Source organism: Paramormyrops kingsleyae, chromosome 22 (genome assembly GCF_048594095.1).
Source record: "Paramormyrops kingsleyae isolate MSU_618 chromosome 22, PKINGS_0.4, whole genome shotgun sequence".
NCBI classification, from domain to species: Eukaryota; Metazoa; Chordata; class Actinopteri; order Osteoglossiformes; family Mormyridae; genus Paramormyrops; species Paramormyrops kingsleyae.
In genome coordinates this window covers 22,228,984-22,249,191 of record NC_132818.1, presented here as the reverse complement: position 1 = coordinate 22,249,191, position 20,208 = coordinate 22,228,984, and the positions used below count along the sequence as shown (strand labels likewise).

The following is a 20,208-nucleotide window of genomic DNA, read 5'->3' as shown; positions in this document are numbered from 1 at the left end:
TGAAACCGGTTATGTAAGCTAGTGAATCACAGATACAAAGTGCAGCTGTCAGCACTGAGGGGAGAGAGACTGGAGCAAAGGGGCACGGTGCCGGCAGTGGGTCTGAACTATGGAGTGAAGGGTCCTTCAGGCAATTCTTATTCTTAAAAGTTGCAGAAAATCACTATATATTCAACCATCTTCTTCTAACTGCTTATCCTGTTTAGGGTCACAATGAAGTCAGGCAGTTAGGGGCACAAGCCTGGGTGGGACACACGTACAGTAATTGTAGAAAATAGCGTGACTGGTGTCTCTTAATGGCCCATGTCACAGACAGTCATGTGACATGGGCCATTAAGAGACACCAGTCACCCTAAATGTAGGGAAGAGATACAAAGTACAGAAGCAGGGTTAGGCAGGGTCCCTGGGAAACTGGGTTAAGGGTCTGGAGTTAATTATTGGCCCAGTGGTGAAGTCTCTCTACCAGGCACAATATTTGACCTAGCAACCTTCCGATCATGATTACTTGTCCTAACCTGCAGAGCCACAGCACGACATTTCATGATAACCAAGCTCTAGTTGGAGCAAATTTAATGCATTGCTGGCTCTCATTATAATGGCACTTGATGACTCATTTATCAGAGACTGAGGCTTCCAAAAGATATACAGACGGTCCTCTACTTACGAACGAGATACATTCCGAATGGCCGTTCGTAACTTGAAATGTTCGTAAGTCATTATTCAACATCATTTTAAGGGTATACGCAAGTATAAATAACTAGGATGCTGGGAGTACGCACGCTACGCTGCGGCGCGGCGGGAGTAGCGGCCAGAAGTCGTACTAGGCGGAATTGGCGGGAAGAAAAAAAAATTGATGTTGCGGACAGGAAACGTGAGCCCAATGAACATAATTTGGACTTACACTCTTCGTTCATATGTCTGAAAGTTCGTAAGTTGAAAGTTCATAAGTAGAGGAGCATCTGTAATTCACTTTAGAAAATCGGCTTAAAAACAAACAGGCTTAAATTGGTGCTCAATGGTGGTCAATATATAACTTTATTAACAAAGTGTGTAGTCAAGTACACTGACACAAGGAAAATGTCACATTCCAAACAGTTCATGGCAAAAGGTTTTCTGCCAATCAGCCCTTTCCTCTATGTCAGGAAAACTCCTAAAATTCATTTTGGAGCAGACGTGACAATGATTTAATTCTGTAGTTATCCTATTGTTCTTCTTTCCTTCTCTTTTAACTAATTTTTACACTTTACTTGAGTTATTAAATGTGATAATGATGAGTGATTATCTAGAATTACAATGTAATATCTGATTGCAAACCGCTAGAGCTTCATGAGCTTCTGTCCCGAGGTTGAGCACACAGAGTATGGGGGGTGGGAGAGACTGTAAACCCAAACACTGGAGTCTGATCCAAATCAGATTCAGACACTCCAGGTGGCGGAGTGAAACGGAACTTCTGCAGGAGCGTGGTGAAGAAGAGGAAGATCTCCATCCTGGCCAAACTCTCTCCAATGCATAACCGACGCCCTGGAGAAAGGATAGATGTGGAGATACTCTTTGCTTATTAAGACAGATAATGGACAACAATATGTCTGTATTCAGGCAGTTAAGGAGAAAGGAAGAAACGCAGAGAGTGTTTTATGAGAGAACGAGATGAACATGAGCTGTACCTGCAGAGAAAGGCATGAAGGCATCCCTCTTTATGAATCGACCCTGATCATCCAAGAAGTGGCTGGGGTTGAAGGTACTGGGACTCTCCCATTCACTCTCATCACTCAGTACTGACGACAACAGCAGAGCAACTGCAGTTCCCTACAGAACATGTGTAATTGTAATACAGTGTACAGCAATATTAGTACTTACTAGCTTGTAAGTGATGATTTTTTACCTTCTTGATACTGTAACCCTGAAGCACCACATCACAGCTGGTGCTGTGTCGAACTAGTGGAGTAACTTGTGCCACCCTCTGCATCTCATGGATCACAGCATCTGTATACGGCAGGTTCTTCCTGTCCTCTATTCGAGTCTGCCGACCCCCAGTGACCCTGTCCAGCTCCTCCTGTACACGGTCTAACAGTGGATGGGGAATAACCAGTATCTACGAATGCTCGAGAACATTTAATAATGTGTGTCTTTAATACAGGGGTGAGGAACCTGATCCATGGAAGGCCGGTGTGGGTTTTTGGGATGGCCTCTCAATCAGCCAATAATAAAGCAGTGGCCCTCAACTCCAGTCCTGGGGACACACTGTTATTGGCTGATGGAGAGGACATCCCCAAAACCCACACCGGCCCTCCATGGATCAGGTTCTCCACCCCTGCTTTAATACATACAGGGTTAACCGACTCATCTATTGGACTTAATGTGACACATTTCAGTATTTTAGCAGGTGTGTATCCCTACAGTGTGGTGAGGCTATCCCATTGTTTTCAAGCACACATGGCAGCATGTACCGTTAGCTGGTCGGCACATGTACTGCCATCACCTTGGATATGTGGGTATTTGGCCATTAGCAGCAGTCCCCAACGCAGAGTGTTTGCAGTGGTATCGGTCCCAGCTGCGAACAAGTTAGCCACAGTCATTAAGAGGTTCTCATCATGGTAGTAGCCAGACTCTTGCTCCCTGGAAGTCTGTTGAGGAAAATAAAACAACATCAGATATTACGATCAACAACAGGGAATGAATTTACGGTAACTCTTTTCTTGAGGGGGCACAGATAATGCAGTATTATGGTCTTATTTATTAATTAACCATAGTATAAGTTTCAGTTACATACTGATGTCATGTTTGTTCATCATTAATGAATTGTGCTGCATCTTTTCTCTTATGTAGCTACTATGTTTGTTCATGATTTGTAATTCAGTAATAACTGATTTACTACAAAGTATTTCTGCCCACTCAGGTAAAGTGTTACTTTCTTGGAATTTATTTTGGGAGTTGAGTATCTATTTGCTATCAAAGAGCCCAGAACCTTCATCTTCTGTTGGTGGATAAGGTAGGAATCCACGAAACCTCTCCTCTCCTCAAGGTTCAGGGTTTCCCGAAGTTTTCTGATCATTTGTTTTATCTGCGTTAGTGTGAATTTGAAACCCTCCATCAAAACTTTCCTGTCCTTAAGCCACCAGCCCAGCCAAGGAAACATGTCATAAATCTGCCAGGAGAAAGAGAAGATAAGTTACAAGCCGTATGGTTGGTTGGTGGTTTGTTAGGACTGAAGTCTAAAACCATTATCGATCACCTCATGTCAAACCAGGTCGACGAAAAGAAATGCGATCTTTTTAAAACATCTTTCTGTGTCTGGTTTTCAAAGACACATATATTAGACACAGTAAAATAAAATTTAAAAAAAAACCTGTCAAAATACCAGGACTCCAGGTGACGCCATGAGCTGGACATTTCTTTTAGTCTGTGTGACCATTTCCTGGAAGTGAGGGTCATCATAATCGAACCTGTCGCCGTAAATAATGGATGAAATGATGTTGGAGGTGGTATGCATCAGTGCTTCTGTGTTGTCAAATGGTTTGCCTGTCAGCAGAGAATATGGGAAGGAAAATGCATAAAGAATTTATGTAATGATTCAATTGAAATCTGGCTATCTTGATTAAAAATAAAAATAGAATGACATTTCATCCACCCATCTTCCAACAACTTATCATAACAGCCAGAATGAAATTTAAAATTAAGATTTTCAAGTAGCTGAATTGCAATGATATTGCTGTGTGTTGCTTTATAATAATTGTGTTGCTTTATAATAATTGTTATACAATTGTTATACTTGTAGTTTTGAAATAAAATATAGTCCACATCTAAAATAAATTCAACAAGTCACCATAAATATTTTCAAATGTAACATCACCATTATCTAACCTTTAAAGTTTTCAAACACCTCTGTAAGGTAGTGGATCTCCTCAATAATTTTCTCCTCACTTCCTCGTTTTCCCATCCCAAAGTCACGAAGGGTGGACAGAGCAAAGCGCCTCATCTCCTTCCATGAGTCTCCATTGGCAAACACGATGCCTGTGTGGGTAAATTTCAGCGCCAGGTCACGGTGATCTCCACTACGTATGGAATCCTTTAAATGACCTCATGAAGTTACAGATTCTTGAACTGTTAAATAATTGTTTGCGTACCATGGCCTTTTGCATAATCTTTGAATACAGGCGGTATATCCCGGTCCCCAAATTCTTCACCCAAGTTGACGAGAGCTTCTTTTACTATTTTGTAGCCTGCAACTACCACAAGTTTCTTTGGGCCAAAGTAAATAGTGTACACAGGTCCATATTTCTGAGATAGCTGGAGAAAATCAGACAATTGCCATTATATTTAGAGGTGCATTCTGCGATTCCTCAGGTTAAAAAGCACATGTCCTCATATGCAGGGGCGGATTAAGGTGTACAGAGGCCCCTAGGCTACAGTAGTCTGTGGGCCCCCCAACCCCACCCCCCTCCGCGCCAATGGGGACCCCCTTGCAGGCTGGCACACGTGGGGCCCCTAGGCTTAAGCCATATCTAGCCTGTGCGTTAATCCGCCCCTGCTCATATGTATATATGCAGAAAGTTTTCTTATAACTACAGACATTAAATACACTGTTAAAAATTTCAGTGTAGAACAAAATCTGAACTATGATGTAAATTTTTAGTAATGAATTTAGTTCATATTTTGACACAACAAATAAAATATAATTCAACACAAATAAAAATGTGCATGTTTGTTTTAGCATTGAACACAATTTATTGTTTTTTAATCATTTGGACAGATGACAATGAATAATCTTGCAATGTGTGTAGTGGAAGTCCTTTACGCCTAACAATGGATCATCATAAGGAACTGATTAGAGTGTAAAATGATCCTTTCAGGGCTCCCAGAGCAAAATATATTGCAGTGATCAGACAACTAACTTGGTATTATGCAATAGATGAGCCATAAATCATAGCGCGGGTGGGCTGGAAGAAAATCATCACATTTCCTCTGTTTGATCTAACCACATACCTGTCAGACGCAATGGTTTTATCACACTGTATTGCTTACTGTGAAAGCTGAATGGGTGCTACCTAGACCCAACCATGCCTCCACAGTAGGTATTATCGTCATGATTGTTCACTCTGTGATTTCTGTGCTGTGAAACAGTGCTTGTATTCATACTGTAACAGTTTATATTTGTCATCTCCCACCATAGAGGATACGTTGTTTGTTTTTACAAAACAAATTCTAAAGATCGAAGTATTTAGCTATTCATAGTGTAAATGCTAAGTGTACCTGGAAGAGGTTCAGATGAAGCCTCTTGAGATCCAGCTGCAGTAGGTTTCCCAGAAGAGGCAGAGATCTGGGTCCTGGGGGCTCCTTTCCTCGGATTTGTGTGTCGATCAGCAGATACAGGATCAAAAGCACCAGTACAGAAACAAGCAGGGTGACCACACTGGGAATCTGGAAAAGTTCCTGTACTACAGCCATAATTTCTCTGTCCTCCAAACCTTATGAGTTATTTATTGGATGAGGAAGCCGCACCCTTTATGGCCGGCTTCCCAGTAGGAGGAGTAAGGGACTGAAACGCTAAACAGAGTGAAGCAGTGGTTTATACAAGAGTGTTTCCACTCATAGCCCCGCCCCTCCAGTGGATCAGCCAATGACAGCTCAGGATGTGTTACTTAAATCCCTTCACGCCCCTTCTCTGTACAAAGCACAGACATAGTGTACCTGAAACGTCAGTGGCTTTAATTTATTCTCTTCTTTTATTTTTTATTTTAATCACAATACAAATGACTAGGCGATTCTGTTCAGTGTGGTTGTTTTAATTTGTTTTTATTTTTTTTGGGCTCCCATTTTCATGTAAGTTATTTTCTTTCTGGGCTTCAACTAATCTTTTCCTTTTTAAAATGAAATCAACTGGAGAAGAGTGTAGTTCTCAGAATCTTATCCAATAAACCCATCAGGACATTTATTTTTGTGGTTATTCTGGTCATTGAGTGAAAATTCATAAGTAAGATCTGTATACTGCAGCCCTCACACACTGCAGAATTGAATTATGATTAAAAAGGTCAATTTAAAATTATGTGACTGGCAGGTGACCAGTTGACCGTACATAGCATCACTAGACTGACCATCTTCTCTGGGGCATCATATTCGAGGCTGCTGGTGTAGACAAGCAATACTGCTTCAGTGGTGTTAAATGGTTTTAAGGATAAAGGAGAACATGAAAGTGCTTAGCGTGTATATAATAATTCGAAAATATCTGAATCACCATGTGGGAACCTCAGAACGGGGATCCAAATACAGAGCAACCAAGAACAAGAATCATGAGGTGGAAGACAGAGTCAAAAATACTAGCCGAGGTTGAAAAGACAAAAGATCTGTCCAGGGAGTGCAGGGAAAGGCAGACACATGTGCAGACACAGGAAAGCGGAGACACACCAAGAAGGGGATCCGGAATCGTGCTCAGAGTCGGGGATGGCAAACATGCCACTGTTATTGAACATCTTTTGGATTTCTGTTTCCTAGTGTCTGTTACTTATTTTTGTGTCCCTGTTTGATTTTTCCCTTGCTTGTGCCTTGTTGAATTATGTTCTGCGTGCACTTATGTCCCCAGTCTGTCCTAGTGGTGTTAGCACTTAGTGTTAATGCTTCCTACTTCCAGTGCTTGTTAATCATGATTTATTCCACCAGTTGATTGTTGTGCCATGCCTTTTGTGATTGGCTAATTGAGTTATAGTTCCCACCAATAGAGAGTGTCAATGTTAGAATTCCTCGCCTTACAGATAAGTAACCTAACCCATGAAAATGAACATAATACAGTTGGCTTCGTGTGGGTTCAGGCATTCACATATAATCCAAATTCTTGTGATCCGTTAACACTTGGAAGTGGTGTTGGCTTCCTATAGCCAGTGCCTCCACTGCTGAAGGGCCAGTTTGATAGCCAGAAATTTACCCACAAGGTAATTATGCGATGTTGCAGTCATCTTTTGTGAATTCTAGTCATTGAACAGGCAGGTTCAGGTGATGTGCCAGGATAGTGTTGATGAAATTCCCCGCAGTTTGACATATGACAGCCAGAGTCGGCGGTGATGCTGGCTGGGATGGTGAGCTGTTTAAGGAAGATGCCCTAAATCCCCAGTGTTCTGACCTATGTTGCTCGAGTGTGTTCATTCGGATGCGGTGGACTTGATGGGCACCCACAATACAAGCAGAGATGGCGACACACTGCTGTCCACACAATGTGATAAAAGCCTGTTATTTTGACCTTGTGGGGACTTAGGGGAAAACTCAATATTATAAAAAAAAAGCTGTGAATGCAATCAAAAAACTAAACATAAGAACATATGAAATTTACAAATGAGAGGAGGCCATTCGGCTCATGAAGCTCATTTGGGGAGAACTTAATCAATAGTTCAGAGTTGTTAGAATCTTAACTAGCTCTGATTTAAAGGAACCCAGGGTTTTAGCTTCCGCTACACTAACAGGAAGACAAGAGCTATGCTGTCAAAAGAAAAGTCCAGAAGCCACACCAAAAATATTAAAAAAGATATTTTCTTCATTGATAAGGAAGTCTAACAAGGTAACCAAGAGGTAAGAAACAAATTGGATGATAAATAATTGTTTTGAGGGTATTTTATTTCTGATTTAAGACACGGGTCAGCACCGACCCGTCTAACATAAGAGATGCGTACAGAAAGCTAACATAGGACGAAGGTTAAGGTATGCTGACCAAACCTGCACACAATATTCTAGGTGGGGTCTTACCAAGGAATTGTATAATCGTAGCATCACCTCCCTTGACTTAAACTCCACACACCTAGAGATATAACCCAACATTCTATTGGCCTTTTTTATTGCTTCCCCACACTGGCGAGAGTGGGACATGGAAGCATCAACATACACTCCGAGATCTTTCTCGTAATCAGCTACCTTTATTTCAGTGGAACCCATAAAATATCTGTACTTTATATTTCTGCACCCTGGATGGATTACCTTACATTTATCTGTGTTAAATTTCATCTGCCAGGTATCAGCCCAGTCGCTAATTAAATCAAGATCCCATTGTAGCCTCTCCGCTGTTAGATCAGTATCTGCTACACCACCCACTTTGGTGTCATCTGCAAATGAAACCAGTTTACTGTATGTATTTGTGTCAATACCATTAATGTAAATTAGGAACAATAGTGGTCCTAAAATTGAACCCTGTGGTACCCCACTATGAATGCAGGCCCACTGTGACATTGTGCCTCTAATAACTACTCGCTGCTTCCTGTCAGTTAACCAGTTTTCTATCCAAGCTGCCATAGTTCCTAAAATCCCTGCAGCTTTGAGCTTTTACAAGAGCCATTTGTGGGAGACAACATCAAAGGCCTTCTGGAAATCTAAGTAGATCACATCGTAGGCCTTTTTGTGATCAATTTCTCTTGTAGCTTCCTCAAAGAACTCAAGCAGATTCGTTAAACAGGACCTACCTCTCCTAAATCCATGTTGGCTATCCCTCAGAATGTTATTTGAATCCAGGTTACGTGCCATTTTCATTTGGATTATAGCTTCCATTACTTTTCCAGGTATGCAAATTAAACTGATTGGCCTATAGTTTGCTGGATTATTTATCCCCTTTTTTGAATATGGGCATTATATTAGAAGGTACCACACCAACAGATAAGGATTTCTGGAATTGTAAAGTTAAAGGTTGGCTAATAATATCCCTCATCTCTTTTAAAACTATAGGTAAGATGCCATCAGGGCCCTGATGTAAGCTCTGGCAGATATGGCTATGGCAGCATAAGTGAGAGAGAAATGCAGGTGGGAACGCAGGCATGGGGGGTCCCTGAAACATCAGCACTCCAATTCCACAAGGGGGTGTGAAGCTAGAGTGACAGACTGACAGTTCAGTTCATCCAAATCCAATGGCACCGATCCCCACCCAGCTCTACACCTCACACTATGGGTCTAACTGGGAGTGAGCAGTTAGCTAGAGCTAGAACTAGAGTCCCTATAAGATAGACTACACAAGTGTGTTTTTAGTCTAGACTTAAGTATTGAGAGTGAGCCTGAGTCTCGCACATCCTCTGGATGTCTATTACACGGCTGCAGAGCTCAACACAACACAAAGGTGAAATTCATAGGCAGAACTTGTAAAGATCTGTATACTGCTGCCCTCACACAGCCCTGGACAACAGAAATAAGATGGTCAAGCCATGAAAGCAGCTAGTTTGCATGCAACCAAAACAAAATGAAAGGCAGAGCCGCTTGGTTACTGAGGCACAGAATAGGAACATTTAAAAGCAAAGCGTTATTCTGGGCTTCCTCTTGCTTCAGTCCAAACGTGCAGCAGCCGCAAATACAACATTGTTTCCTGTTACCCAGGCTCTCTGTAGGTCAGATTTAATCAATTGTTAGTGTGCACTGGAATGCTGTGATGATATCTTACTCATGTGGGACTGAAGGCTCCCAAACACACAAAATACTCCACTAAAATGTGCTTTAAAACCAAGCGGCTCGAGCTGCTTTTGCTATTAGTGAATTCTTTGAATGTTTTAGGCGACACGTCGCTGTGTGATGTGAAAGAAATGCAAAATGTAAAGTAAATGACTGCAGTAAATAAACAGTATACTAATAACATATATGAATATTACTGAAAACAACCCCCCTCCCCCAGAAGAAGAACTAACCCCCCCCCCCCCCGGGGCCGGCTCAACCCTTTTTGGGCCCCAATCAAAACCTGAATTGCGGCCCCATGCCAGAGCTGCATTAGATGGCCCCAGATGGGGAGGGAGTTGGAATTTCCTAAGCGTGGGGGTTGGGTTACAATGGGGCCTCTGAAAGGGGGCCTCTTTCTCCACCCTTATGTGAACCTGGGGGCTCCTTTCCCTTGTGGTTGGTGGAGAGAAGACAGAAGACTAGAAGAACCAGCAGGGCAGCAACAAGGGTGAAAACACTTGGGGTTTGTACAAGTTCCTGCACTAGAGCCATAGCTAAGCTGTGATATTCTGTCTTTGCATATTTCATTTAAAAGGATGGCCATTTTATCCTGATCCAAATCCGCAATTTAAAGACAGGCAAAAAGTTGAAAAGTCGATACATGGAGTGTGGGACAAATAACCAAGCCATAAGATGAAGAGCAAGAAAACCAGGAGATCAAACAGGAATCTGACACAGAAAGCAGGTCATGAAACTAAATCACATTAAGGTGGGACACTCAGTACTTCTCACAGAGATTTACCAACTCCAGGAGCCTTTATCCTCTTCCAAAGAATAGAGTATATGAGCTGTAGGTGTGCTTGGGTATTAAATTATTATAATTTTATTTAGCACAATGGTTCTCATACTATAGTACAGGAGTTTGTAATGGTGCATGAAGGTAGAATTTATGGTTCAGTGGTAATGGTGGAATCCAACAAAGGCATGGTTATGCACTGGGCTGTTTGTCATACAGCTATACAATTACGAGCTGCCACCCCCCCCCCCCCCCCCACACACACACACACACACACACACACACACGACACACACACCTCCTTCACGCACCTATGAGTCTTACTTGTCCATGTTTCTTGGATGCCTTTATGTTACTTGTAGTTTGCTTAGGTTTGGTTTCTCATTACCTACTTCATTTGGCTAAATTCCAGATTAAGTCTAAAGTCCTAAGTCTTTGTTGATGTTTCATGGAGAGCCTAGCTAAGCTGTTCAATGTGTGTTGACCATAAATAGTTCTTGACCAATTAAATGTTAGTACAAGAGTGCTCTGCACTTACAACAGTAACTGGCAGATGAAAATGCACAATGAGGCACACATGTCTTCATGGATATTTGGAGATCCATAATATATATCGTACTTAGCAGACTCAGTTGCCCAATTTCCCAATCATAGGTGGCATTTTATATCTCCTTGGGATGAGTGATGTGACTCTCTATGGATTGAGGTATGTTGTGTTTTCTCCCCCTGCACTCTGTATAAAAAACACTTGCTGTATTTTTCAAATGCAAATGAATCATTTTGTGTTATACAAAATAGTGTTTTAAGAAGAACAGGGTCCTACTGTCAACACTTAAAAAAATTCAGAGATACATCTCTAGCTGACACATGGGACGATACGGAAAATAAATTCACGCAATTTAAATGCGACTAAATTAAAAAGTTATAAGAAATAAGACACAATTTAGCTGTAACTTTCATGAGATCTTTCTCATGTTGTTTAACCATCCATCTACTCATCTTGCTGCCCCTTTTACCCTGGTCAAGTTCTAGGGGGGCTGGGAGGGGTCCTGGAGCATGTGTAATGCAGCATAGGACACAGACGTTGGGTTGTTAGTATCCTCATCACAACAGCTTTTTGATGTTCAACACATGCAATATATGCATCATATGCAACAAATAGTCTTTAACAAAAAATCTTTGTTGATTTGAAATTGGCCCTCACCTGGCAGGGTGCATGTCACGAAATTGGAAGGGGTTAGATGAGGTGAGAACACCGGTTCATGCAAGGATGCATTCTTGACTCTTAGCTAGACTGGTTATTTACATGACTGATTTCCAGTTAATCAGTGAGACACTGTGTCTCTCGCTTTCTTGTTTTTGACAAAAGCTCCAGTGTCTGTTTCTTTCACCCCCAACCACTGCAGATGAACACCCTAACCCTAACCCTAACCCCACTGCAGATGAACACCCTAACCCTAACCCTAACCCCACTGCAGATGAACACCCTAACCCTAACCCTAACCCCACTGCAGATGAACACCCTAAGCCTATTCCAAATTCAGTAAAAAGATTTTTCTACTAAAGCCAAGAATTTTTTAATTGCACTCCATGGCTTATTTTTACTTTTTGCTTTAAAGATGTTAAGGTACAGGTAATTTGGGCTGTGCCACATGAGACAGTTGCATCTAAACCTTCTGTTTTCCTTTTTTTGCATTAACAAAGCATCCAACAATGAAGGAGTCCGAGAATTTTCATAGATAGCGCAAATCGGAATTGTACTTGAACTCTGTGGTGTAGAGAGTGAACAGAAAGGGAGACAGGATGGTTTCTTGGGGCGTGCCAATGTTTCTCAGCACCGCACCATCCTGAAACCTCACAAACTCTCACCTGGTTGTTAAGTAGTCTGTGATCAAGGACACTATAGGGCAGATAATTCTCTTTGAAGTCATTCCCCAGACACAGAAGCCCGGTAATGTTGAAAGTATCAGAGAAGTCAGAGTGTGATCCTAACAGTGCTGCTCCCTCTGTCTAAAAAGTTGGCTTTGCAGATCACTGCATGACCTACCCCTGTATGTCCCTGGTAGATACACTATCATGGGTCCATTTGGTCATTGACTAAAGGTCTAAGATGTTTGAGTAACAGACTTTTATAGGATTTTTGTGATGTGAAAGCTGCTGGTCTTCTTGGGCATTGGAACAGTGCATGAAACCCACAGTTGTCGCATCTTCTGCAAGTTTTATGTTTTTAAATATTCCACAAGCCAGACTAACATATAGCTTGAGCCCCACTGCCTTGCCTGTGTGTAACTTTCCTAGTTTAACTTTTACATGGTCCAGCATGATGTACAGTCTGGGGAGGGGAGTGGAAGTTTTGATCTTGGGTGTTGTTCTTTTTTTTCATGGTGCAGGAGGGGAAGTTAGAGGAGGGAGAGTAGGGGAATAGGAGGCCGAGAAAGGGGTGAGGTAGTAGGAGTGAGTAGGAAGGCAGAGGGCTGAAGCCTGTCCATCTAGTGCCCCCTGGTGGTGGCTGTGTTAGGGAGTGCACAAGTACATTGTAATGCTACTTTCCACAAATCCCATTCTGCATGTTATATTTATATACACTATATGGACAGAAGTATTGGGAGACCTGGCCATTACACCTACAGGAACTTTAATGATATCCCATTCTAAATCCATCGGCATTAATATGGAGTTGGTCCCCCCTTTGCAACTATAACAGCTGCCACTCTTCTGGGAAGATTTTGGAGTGTGTCTGTGGGAATTTTTGCCCATTCATCCAGAAAACTAACAGAAAGCAGTATTCATCCAGAAAACTAGCCACCTGGTCGGGGCGGCTTCTCAGTATGAGGAACAGCAAAGCTTGGCTTTGGGACCAAGTCACCATATTTACAGCTCACCTGCTTTGAATCAGCCAATGATATCGTCCCAGAAACATAGACGTGGGACTTTGCACGCCCACTTTGTGCATTGCTGACATATATTTGAAACATTCTGCTGTCATTTATTCTATTTTGTTAGGACTGATATTACATGTGGCCCTGTGGTGGACTGGCGACCTGCCCAGGGTGGACCCCGCCTCGCGCCCGAAGATGCTGGGCTTGGCTCCAGCTTCCCCGTGACCCAGATGGATAAAGCGGTATAGATAATGGATGGATGGATGAACCTGAACCTTTACTTACATAAAAATGTTCAGAGGGCAGAGCAAAAAATGATTGGTTATCTCTCTGGACCAATCACATATACAGGAGGTGGCTCCAAGCAACTCGAGGATATGGGACCAACCAATTGGATGTTTGGTCCTGTCTCCTGTAGTTGCTTGGACCGACCTCCTGTACAATATTATTGGTTATCGCAATAAAATAATGTGATATCTATTGCACAATAAGTTATTTTTGAATAATACATTTTAAATAATTTATAAAAAATAATGGTTGCCTACCTCTACCCATATACTATCAGTGTAAGGAGTAGAGTGCAAAAGTGGGAGCAGTAAGTTCATGTGTGTAGTCATAGTCCATTAGACAGGCAAAGGGTCAGAAACAAGGCAGAGAGAATGACAGAAAACAAATCCAAGCCGTGACCCAAATCTGTAGCCCGAACACAAGCAGAAAGTTACAAAGCCAGTATGGGTGTTCTTGAGCAAACAAATCCAAATCACAAGGTAACATACCAAAACCTCACGAAGATTGAGCTGCAAAATTGTCCTTTTGTCTTGTCTTCCTCTCCGGTGTGGTAGCAAGTGGAAAGGTTTTAGTGCCGCACACAAAGTACAAAAAAAGAAATCAGACTAGAGTCTGAATTTAAAAATTTCTATTTGCTATGTTGCAGGGTGTCAGGAACGAACCCAGGAGAAGGAGTGGCGATCCATGTAAGAACATAAGAACATAAGAACATAAGAAATTTACAAACGAGAGGAGGCCATTCGGCCCATCAAGCTCGTTTGGGGAGAACTTAGCTAATAGCTAAGAGTTGTTAAAATCTTATCTAGCTCTGATTTAAAGGAACCCATGGTTTTAGCTTCCACTACAATAGCAGGAAGACTATTCCATACTCTGACTACACGCTGTGTAAAGAAGTGCTTCCTCAAATTTGTTTTAAAATGTTCTCCCGCTAATTTCCACTTATGGCCACGAGTTCTAGTATTTAGACTAATATTGAAATAGTCATTTGGCTGAACGGCATCCAGACCCGTTAGAATCTTATAGACCTGAATCATATCCCCCCTTAGTCTCCTTTGCTCAAGGCTGAACAGATTCAGTTCCGCTAACCTCTCCTCGTAAGACATTCCTCTAAGACCAGGAATCATTCTCGTAGCTCTTCGTTGCACCTTTTCTAAGGCAGCAATGTCCTTCTTGAGGTATGGTGACCAAACCTGCACACAGTATTCTAGGTGGGGTCTTACCAAGGAATTATATAAGTGTAACATCACCTCCCTTGACTTAAACTCCACACATCTAGAGATATAACCCAACATTCTGTTCGCCTTTTTTATTGCTTCCCCACATTGGCGAGAGTGGGACATGGAAGCATCAACATACATACCGAGATCTTTCTCGTAATCAGCTACCTTTATTTCAGTGGAACCCATAAAATATCTGTACTGTATATTTCTGCTCCCTGCATGGATTACCTTACATTTATCTGTGTTAAATTTCATCTGCCAAGTATCAGCCCATTCGCTAATTAAATCCAGATCCCGTTGGAGCCTCTCTGCTGCTAGATTAGTATCTGCTACCCCGCCCACCTTAGTGTCGTCTGCAAATTTAACCAGTTTACTGTATGTATTCGTGTCAATATCATTAATGTAAATTAGGAACAATAGTGGTCCTAAAATTGAACCCTGCGGTACCCCACTATAAACGGAGGCCCACTGTGACATAGTGCCTCTAATAACTACTCGCTGCTTCCTATCAGTTAGCCAGTTTTTGATCCAAGCTGCCACAGTTCCTAAAATTCCTGCAGCTTTAAGCTTTAACAAGAGCCGTTTGTGGGGGACAACATCAAAGGCTTTCTGGAAATCTAAGTAAATCACATCATAGGCCTTTTTGTGATCAATTTCACTTGTAGCTTCCTCAAAGAACTCAAGCAGATTCGTTAAGCAGGATCTACCTCTCCTAAATCCATGTTGGCTATCCTTTATAATGTTATTTGCATCTAGGTAATCTACCATTTTCACTTGAATTATAGCTTCCATTATTTTTCCAGTAATGCTAGTTAAACTGATTGGCCTATAGTTTGCCGGATTACTTCTATCCCCTTTTTTGAATATGGGTGTTATATTAGCATGCTTCCAATCTGATGGTACCACACCCGCAGATAACGATTTCTGGAATATTAAAGTCAAAGGTTGGCTAATAATATCCCTCATCTCTTTCAAGACTAAAGGTAAGATGCCATCAGGCCCCTGTGATTTATTTATTTTGAGTTTAGCTAGGCTTAGTATCACATCAACCTCAGTTATACATATATTGGTCATAGACGATGCTGTATTCGTATTAATTGGTGGTAAGTTACTTGTGTTCTCTATTGTGAACACCCTTGAAAAATAATCATTAAACTCATTTACCATATCAATTTCGTTATCAATTATAAGGCCCTTACTATCCTGTAAATTAGTGATTTCAGCTTTTAGTGCTCTCTTGGAGTTAAAATATTGGAAGAAACCTTTACTGTCATGCTTAGCCTCCAATGCAATTTTTCTTTCTACATCCCTCTTTGATAGCCTAATGTCATTTTTTAACTCTGCCTGTAGACTTAGATACTCCTGCTTGATTTTGAAATCATTAGTTCTTTTCCAATTGTGGAACAGAGCCCTTTTCCTCCTGACTTTATTCTTAATTTCTTTAGTAAACCACCTTGGTTGTCGTTTCCTAGATTTAGTTTTGCTGGAAACAGGTATGAAGTCCTCTTGAACTTGCAACAATGTGCTTTTGAAAAATTCCCATGCCTCTTCTACTGTTTTGCTATTTAACTCTGTCCAGTTTACAGTTTCTAATTTCCGTCTCATACCATTAAAGTTAGCCTTCCTAACATTGTATACTTTTAATTTAGACTTTGCTCTTTAGACACTAAAATTAACCTCGAATTTAACCATGTTATGATCACTACCGTACAATGGGTCTAAAACCTCTAATTTTCCAATCCTATCCTGGTTATTACAAAAAACAAGATCAAGAAGGGCTTCTCCCCTGGTAGGAGTATTAACAAACTGAGTAAAAAAAGTACTGTTTAGTTGAAGCAAAAGGGGCTTTATTCAACCACATGAGTAACTGGAAACAAGAGGAAAACAAGATGAATAATGTTAACAACGGCTAGGACTAGAGGAGAAACACAGCAGGAACAAAAAGTAAAAGGAGTAAAAGCATACAGTGACAGACAAAGGAACAGGGCAAGGGCAAGCACTTGAAACAAGGGCTACATGAGGACCAGGTGCAGATCATAACAATAACAAGACACAGGTGAGGGTCATCACCACCAAGCACTTAGAATTCAAACACTACGAGTGGCATAGCCAGTGACACCTGCTGGCCAAATAGGAAAACAACAAACCAGACAGAGACGGGTCTTGACACAGGGCAGTATAGTCAATGAAAAACTGTGTAAAAAAAAAAAAGTGCATAGACTAAGAAAATGCAAACGTTTCAGCGCAGGTTGGACATTCCTCAGTGCAAAAAGAGCATTTCAAGATGGTCACTTAATATATGGGATGCTGCACCAAATCAGTGAGCTTGGGCATAACTGAACAGCTTTGAGATTCAGATTCAAGACTCAAAGCGTTTATTGTCATATGTACAGTAGAAAAGTGCATTTCTCTGTGCAATGAAATTCCTTGTTTGCTGTCCACACAAAATGCTGAGGTACAATATATTAGAAAAAATAGTAAATATATACTTTAAAGTGTAATGTGCAAAAGAGCTTAATGTGCAAAAAATTACAATATGAGGTAGGTGATGATGTGCATTATTCATACTCCTGTCGGCTGTAAAGGAGTCTGATGGCAGTGGGGGAGAAGGAGTTGTTAAGTCGGGAGGCTCTAGATTTCACACTTCTGTACCTCCGTCCTGAGGGCAGAAGTGTGAACAGTCCGTGTTGGGGGTGTGTGGGGTCTTTGAGGATGGAGGCAGCTCTCCTCTGGACTCGGTAGGTAGCTGCTCTGCAAAGAGGGCAGCGGAGTCCTGATGATCTTCTCCCGTCTTCACCACTCTCTGCAGGCGTTTACAGTCCATAGCTGTAGCTCTGCTGTACCACGCGGTGATGCAGCTGGTCAGTGTGCTCTCCATAATGCAGTGTGCTGAGGATCTTGGGTGACAGCCTTGAAGCTAACTACCACCTGATCAAGTCAGTACAAGCACATTAGAATAATGTAATTCCATAGCACCAATACATTATCATATATATATTGATATACATACATATGTGTACATAGGTGTTAGCTTTTATACTGGGGATATGACATACCAGTATAAAAGGACAATAAAACTGAGTCACAGAAAATAGGTCATGTCTAATTCTTCATTTAACCTGCTACAATGTAGAATTTTAAGGTAAAAGATATATCAAGATACGTTACTCATTCATATATCCCATATTTTGGTGTCCCCTGCAAGCAATCTCCAACAGTTCCCTTTGCTGAATGGTAAAAATAGGATGCTCAATACCTCGGCTTTGACCTCTATTTTGTTGACAAAGGGTCAGAAACAAGGCAGAGAGCCTTTGTTGTTTTTGTATCTTTTATGTTAATTGCAAGTTTAATTGTTTGTATTGTAACGCGCGTTGTTTCTGTAAGGAACTTCACAGTTCTTACCGCGCGCTGGATCGTGAGTTCTAGGCTTTGTTGCAAGGAGGGCACCGACAGGGAGCTCTGGAAGTCATAACACTTGATTTATTCAACATGAGGAGGTGAACATCGCAGATTAGCTACATCCGATTACACAGTGCGCATCCTCTCTCTCCCTCTTCGGCTCTCTCAAACCGCCCCCACTACCTATTCTCTCGCGATCCTAATCGCGGATCTTTGTTCTCGCGATATTACCTCTACGTCTTATTTAAAGTTATAGAACATTCGTTTTAACCTTAAATTTCACTCCCTACATAATCATGGCACCACCTGCAACAAAAGAAATTCTGATTCTGTCAAACATACACATCTATTACAGTATTTTAATGAGTAATATGAATTTTATAAATTGACTCACCTGCTGATCATGTGGTTTTAATTCAAATAACAGATTGACACTGATGATAAATCCTTGAGTGCATGGCTGAAGTATTTTTGCAGACTGCTAGGTGTCGCTGTACTCCCATACTTCAACTCCTTTATTTACCCTGTCAATCAGGAAAGAGCTTCAATAGCTGTGCGAGGCATTGTTTGTCCGTTTGAAAAATTAATAATTCAGTACTAGAAACGATTCGTACATTTGAGCGACGGAAACCTTGACACCAATCGCCAAGTTCCTGTACGACATTTCCGCCTGTGGAGGAAGGTGAAGCGTCTTGGTGCTCAAATTCGGCGAAATTTGCAGAAAAGTAAGCAACTATCCTCTACTTACGGGCGCTATTGGACATAGCTGATTCATACAGGATGGATTTATTTTCTAAAATATTTGTATGCTTTAAAAAAGTTAGCAGAGGATGGTTTCGATCCATCGACCTCTGGGTTATGGGCCCAGCACGCTTCCGCTGCGCCACTCTGCTCCACAGAATTGTGTTAGTAACTCAGTACTATAAAAATGGGTATAATGAATGTTTGTAATTCATCTAAATTGTATTTTTGTCTGAAGTCTGGTTTTGTGATTACTTTTCGCATTAAACATTCATTAATTTCAAATCGGATTCTACAAAAAGAGTGACACCCCAGATGGGACTCGAACCCACAATCCCTGGCTTAGGAGGCCAGTGCCTTATCCATTAGGCCACTGGGGCTAGGCACAAAAGCTGTGCTTTAAACACACTCTTTTCTGAGAGAGAATTATAAATTAAATGATAAGTCTAAATTATAATTTAGAGACCGTAAGGATACAAGCAAAAATATTTTACATATTTTCAGATTATTTGTTCAGTTTGAATAGATGAATGGAGAAATTTTTCGTCCATCATCCATCCGTCGTCTAACCGCTAATATAAAAAATACACGACCATTTATTTATATAACTTTTCCCGAGCAAGAGAGAATCCACTAGTGAAGGTGCTGGTAATACCTGAATCGTAGAATTTTCCGGAAATGACATGAAAGTGTATCGGGCTACGCGTAACTGCGAGAAAATTTTACGACCACGAAGGGACTCGAACCCTCAATCTTCTGATCCGAAGTCAGACGCCTTATCCATTAGGCCACGCGGTCCGTTCGTGAACCATTTCCTTTAACGCTGTATGTCAGAAATAAAATACTGAAAAGTGGTTATGTTGTTGAAAAAAGTCTATGCCGAACAAGAGAAAGGTTGCATTTCCAGATTCAAAACAAGCAATCAACAGACGTGGAATCAAAAGGGTGGAGTCGTAGTTAAAGGTGTAGAACTGGTTCATCTATGATTAGGTCGTGATTGCGAAGTCATACAACCGACAATTGTTTTAAAGTTAGGCAAACACGTTAAAAATATGTTGGAAGGTATCGGTTCACATTTTTTTTTACTCTAAATGGACATGCTATTCGGCAACAACTTGGGTAAACCAGCTGTTATGTACTTGAAAGGTGTCTGTAGTTATGTAGATATGTAAGAATGAAGTGTTGTTTTTGAGCCACAGCATGGGGTGTGCCTCGTCAATATATAATACCAGTAGCCTTATACTTAAAGCAACATAAACCTGTGTATCAAGTCATGTCATTCATAAAATTGTTTGAGCAGGGTTGCCAACTTTGGTCATCTGGCTGGCGTTGAGATTTTCAATTCGAGACTGCACACGTATTTAACAGTTATATCACCTTGTAAATAGTCTGCAAGGTTTGCAAACTACCGTAACAATTTTGATGTAGCTAATTTTAGGTTTATAATGGAATAATATAGATTTGCCGTAAGAATTCTTACGTGAGAGTCTTAAAGCGT

The 20,208-nt window shown here is 41.2% G+C and overlaps 1 protein-coding gene, 1 long non-coding RNA gene and 2 other non-coding genes across 5 annotated transcripts; all 4 read right to left on the bottom strand.

Annotated features, from left to right (window-relative positions):
• Nucleotides 1-1,016: 1,016 nt before the first annotated feature.
• LOC111856767 (cytochrome P450 2K1-like) lies at nucleotides 1,017-5,552 on the bottom strand. Its single transcript, XM_023836982.2, has 9 exons — nucleotides 5,251-5,552; nucleotides 4,125-4,287; nucleotides 3,862-4,011; nucleotides 3,359-3,519; nucleotides 2,966-3,145; nucleotides 2,480-2,624; nucleotides 1,883-2,064; nucleotides 1,665-1,806; nucleotides 1,017-1,521 (listed from the first exon to the last, which is right to left on the bottom strand). The coding sequence occupies exons 1-9, from the start codon at nucleotides 5,443-5,445 to the stop codon at nucleotides 1,325-1,327; spliced, it is 1,515 nt and encodes a 504-aa protein (XP_023692750.1). The 5' UTR covers nucleotides 5,446-5,552; the 3' UTR covers nucleotides 1,017-1,324.
• A 10,843-nt stretch (nucleotides 5,553-16,395) lies between these two features.
• On the bottom strand, nucleotides 16,396-19,648 carry LOC111856737 (uncharacterized). Of its 2 annotated transcripts, XR_002841215.2 has the most exons (3): nucleotides 18,584-19,648; nucleotides 17,973-18,493; nucleotides 16,396-17,498 (listed from the first exon to the last, which is right to left on the bottom strand). It is a non-coding gene; the product is annotated as an uncharacterized lncRNA (long non-coding RNA). The 2 variants fall into 2 exon arrangements; XR_002841213.2 differs by having other exon boundaries at nucleotides 17,973-19,648.
• On the bottom strand, nucleotides 19,018-19,090 carry trnar-ccu (transfer RNA arginine (anticodon CCU)). The gene has a single exon. It is a non-coding gene; the product is annotated as a tRNA-Arg (tRNA).
• Nucleotides 19,436-19,508, bottom strand: trnar-ucg (transfer RNA arginine (anticodon UCG)). Its single transcript has one exon. It is a non-coding gene; the product is annotated as a tRNA-Arg (tRNA).
• Nucleotides 19,649-20,208: the final 560 nt, after the last annotated feature.

Coding starts and splice junctions, on each gene's coding strand:
- LOC111856767 (XM_023836982.2), bottom strand. CDS start 5,445: ATGGCTGTAGTACAGGAACTTTTCCAGATTCCCAGTGTGGTCACCCTG. Junction 4,288..5,250: donor TTCATCTGAACCTCTTCCAG/GTACACTTAGCA, acceptor GATTTTCTCCAG/CTATCTCAGAAATATGGACC. Junction 1,522..1,664: donor CTTCATGCCTTTCTCTGCAG/GTACAGCTCATG, acceptor TCCTTTCTCCAG/GGCGTCGGTTATGCATTGGA.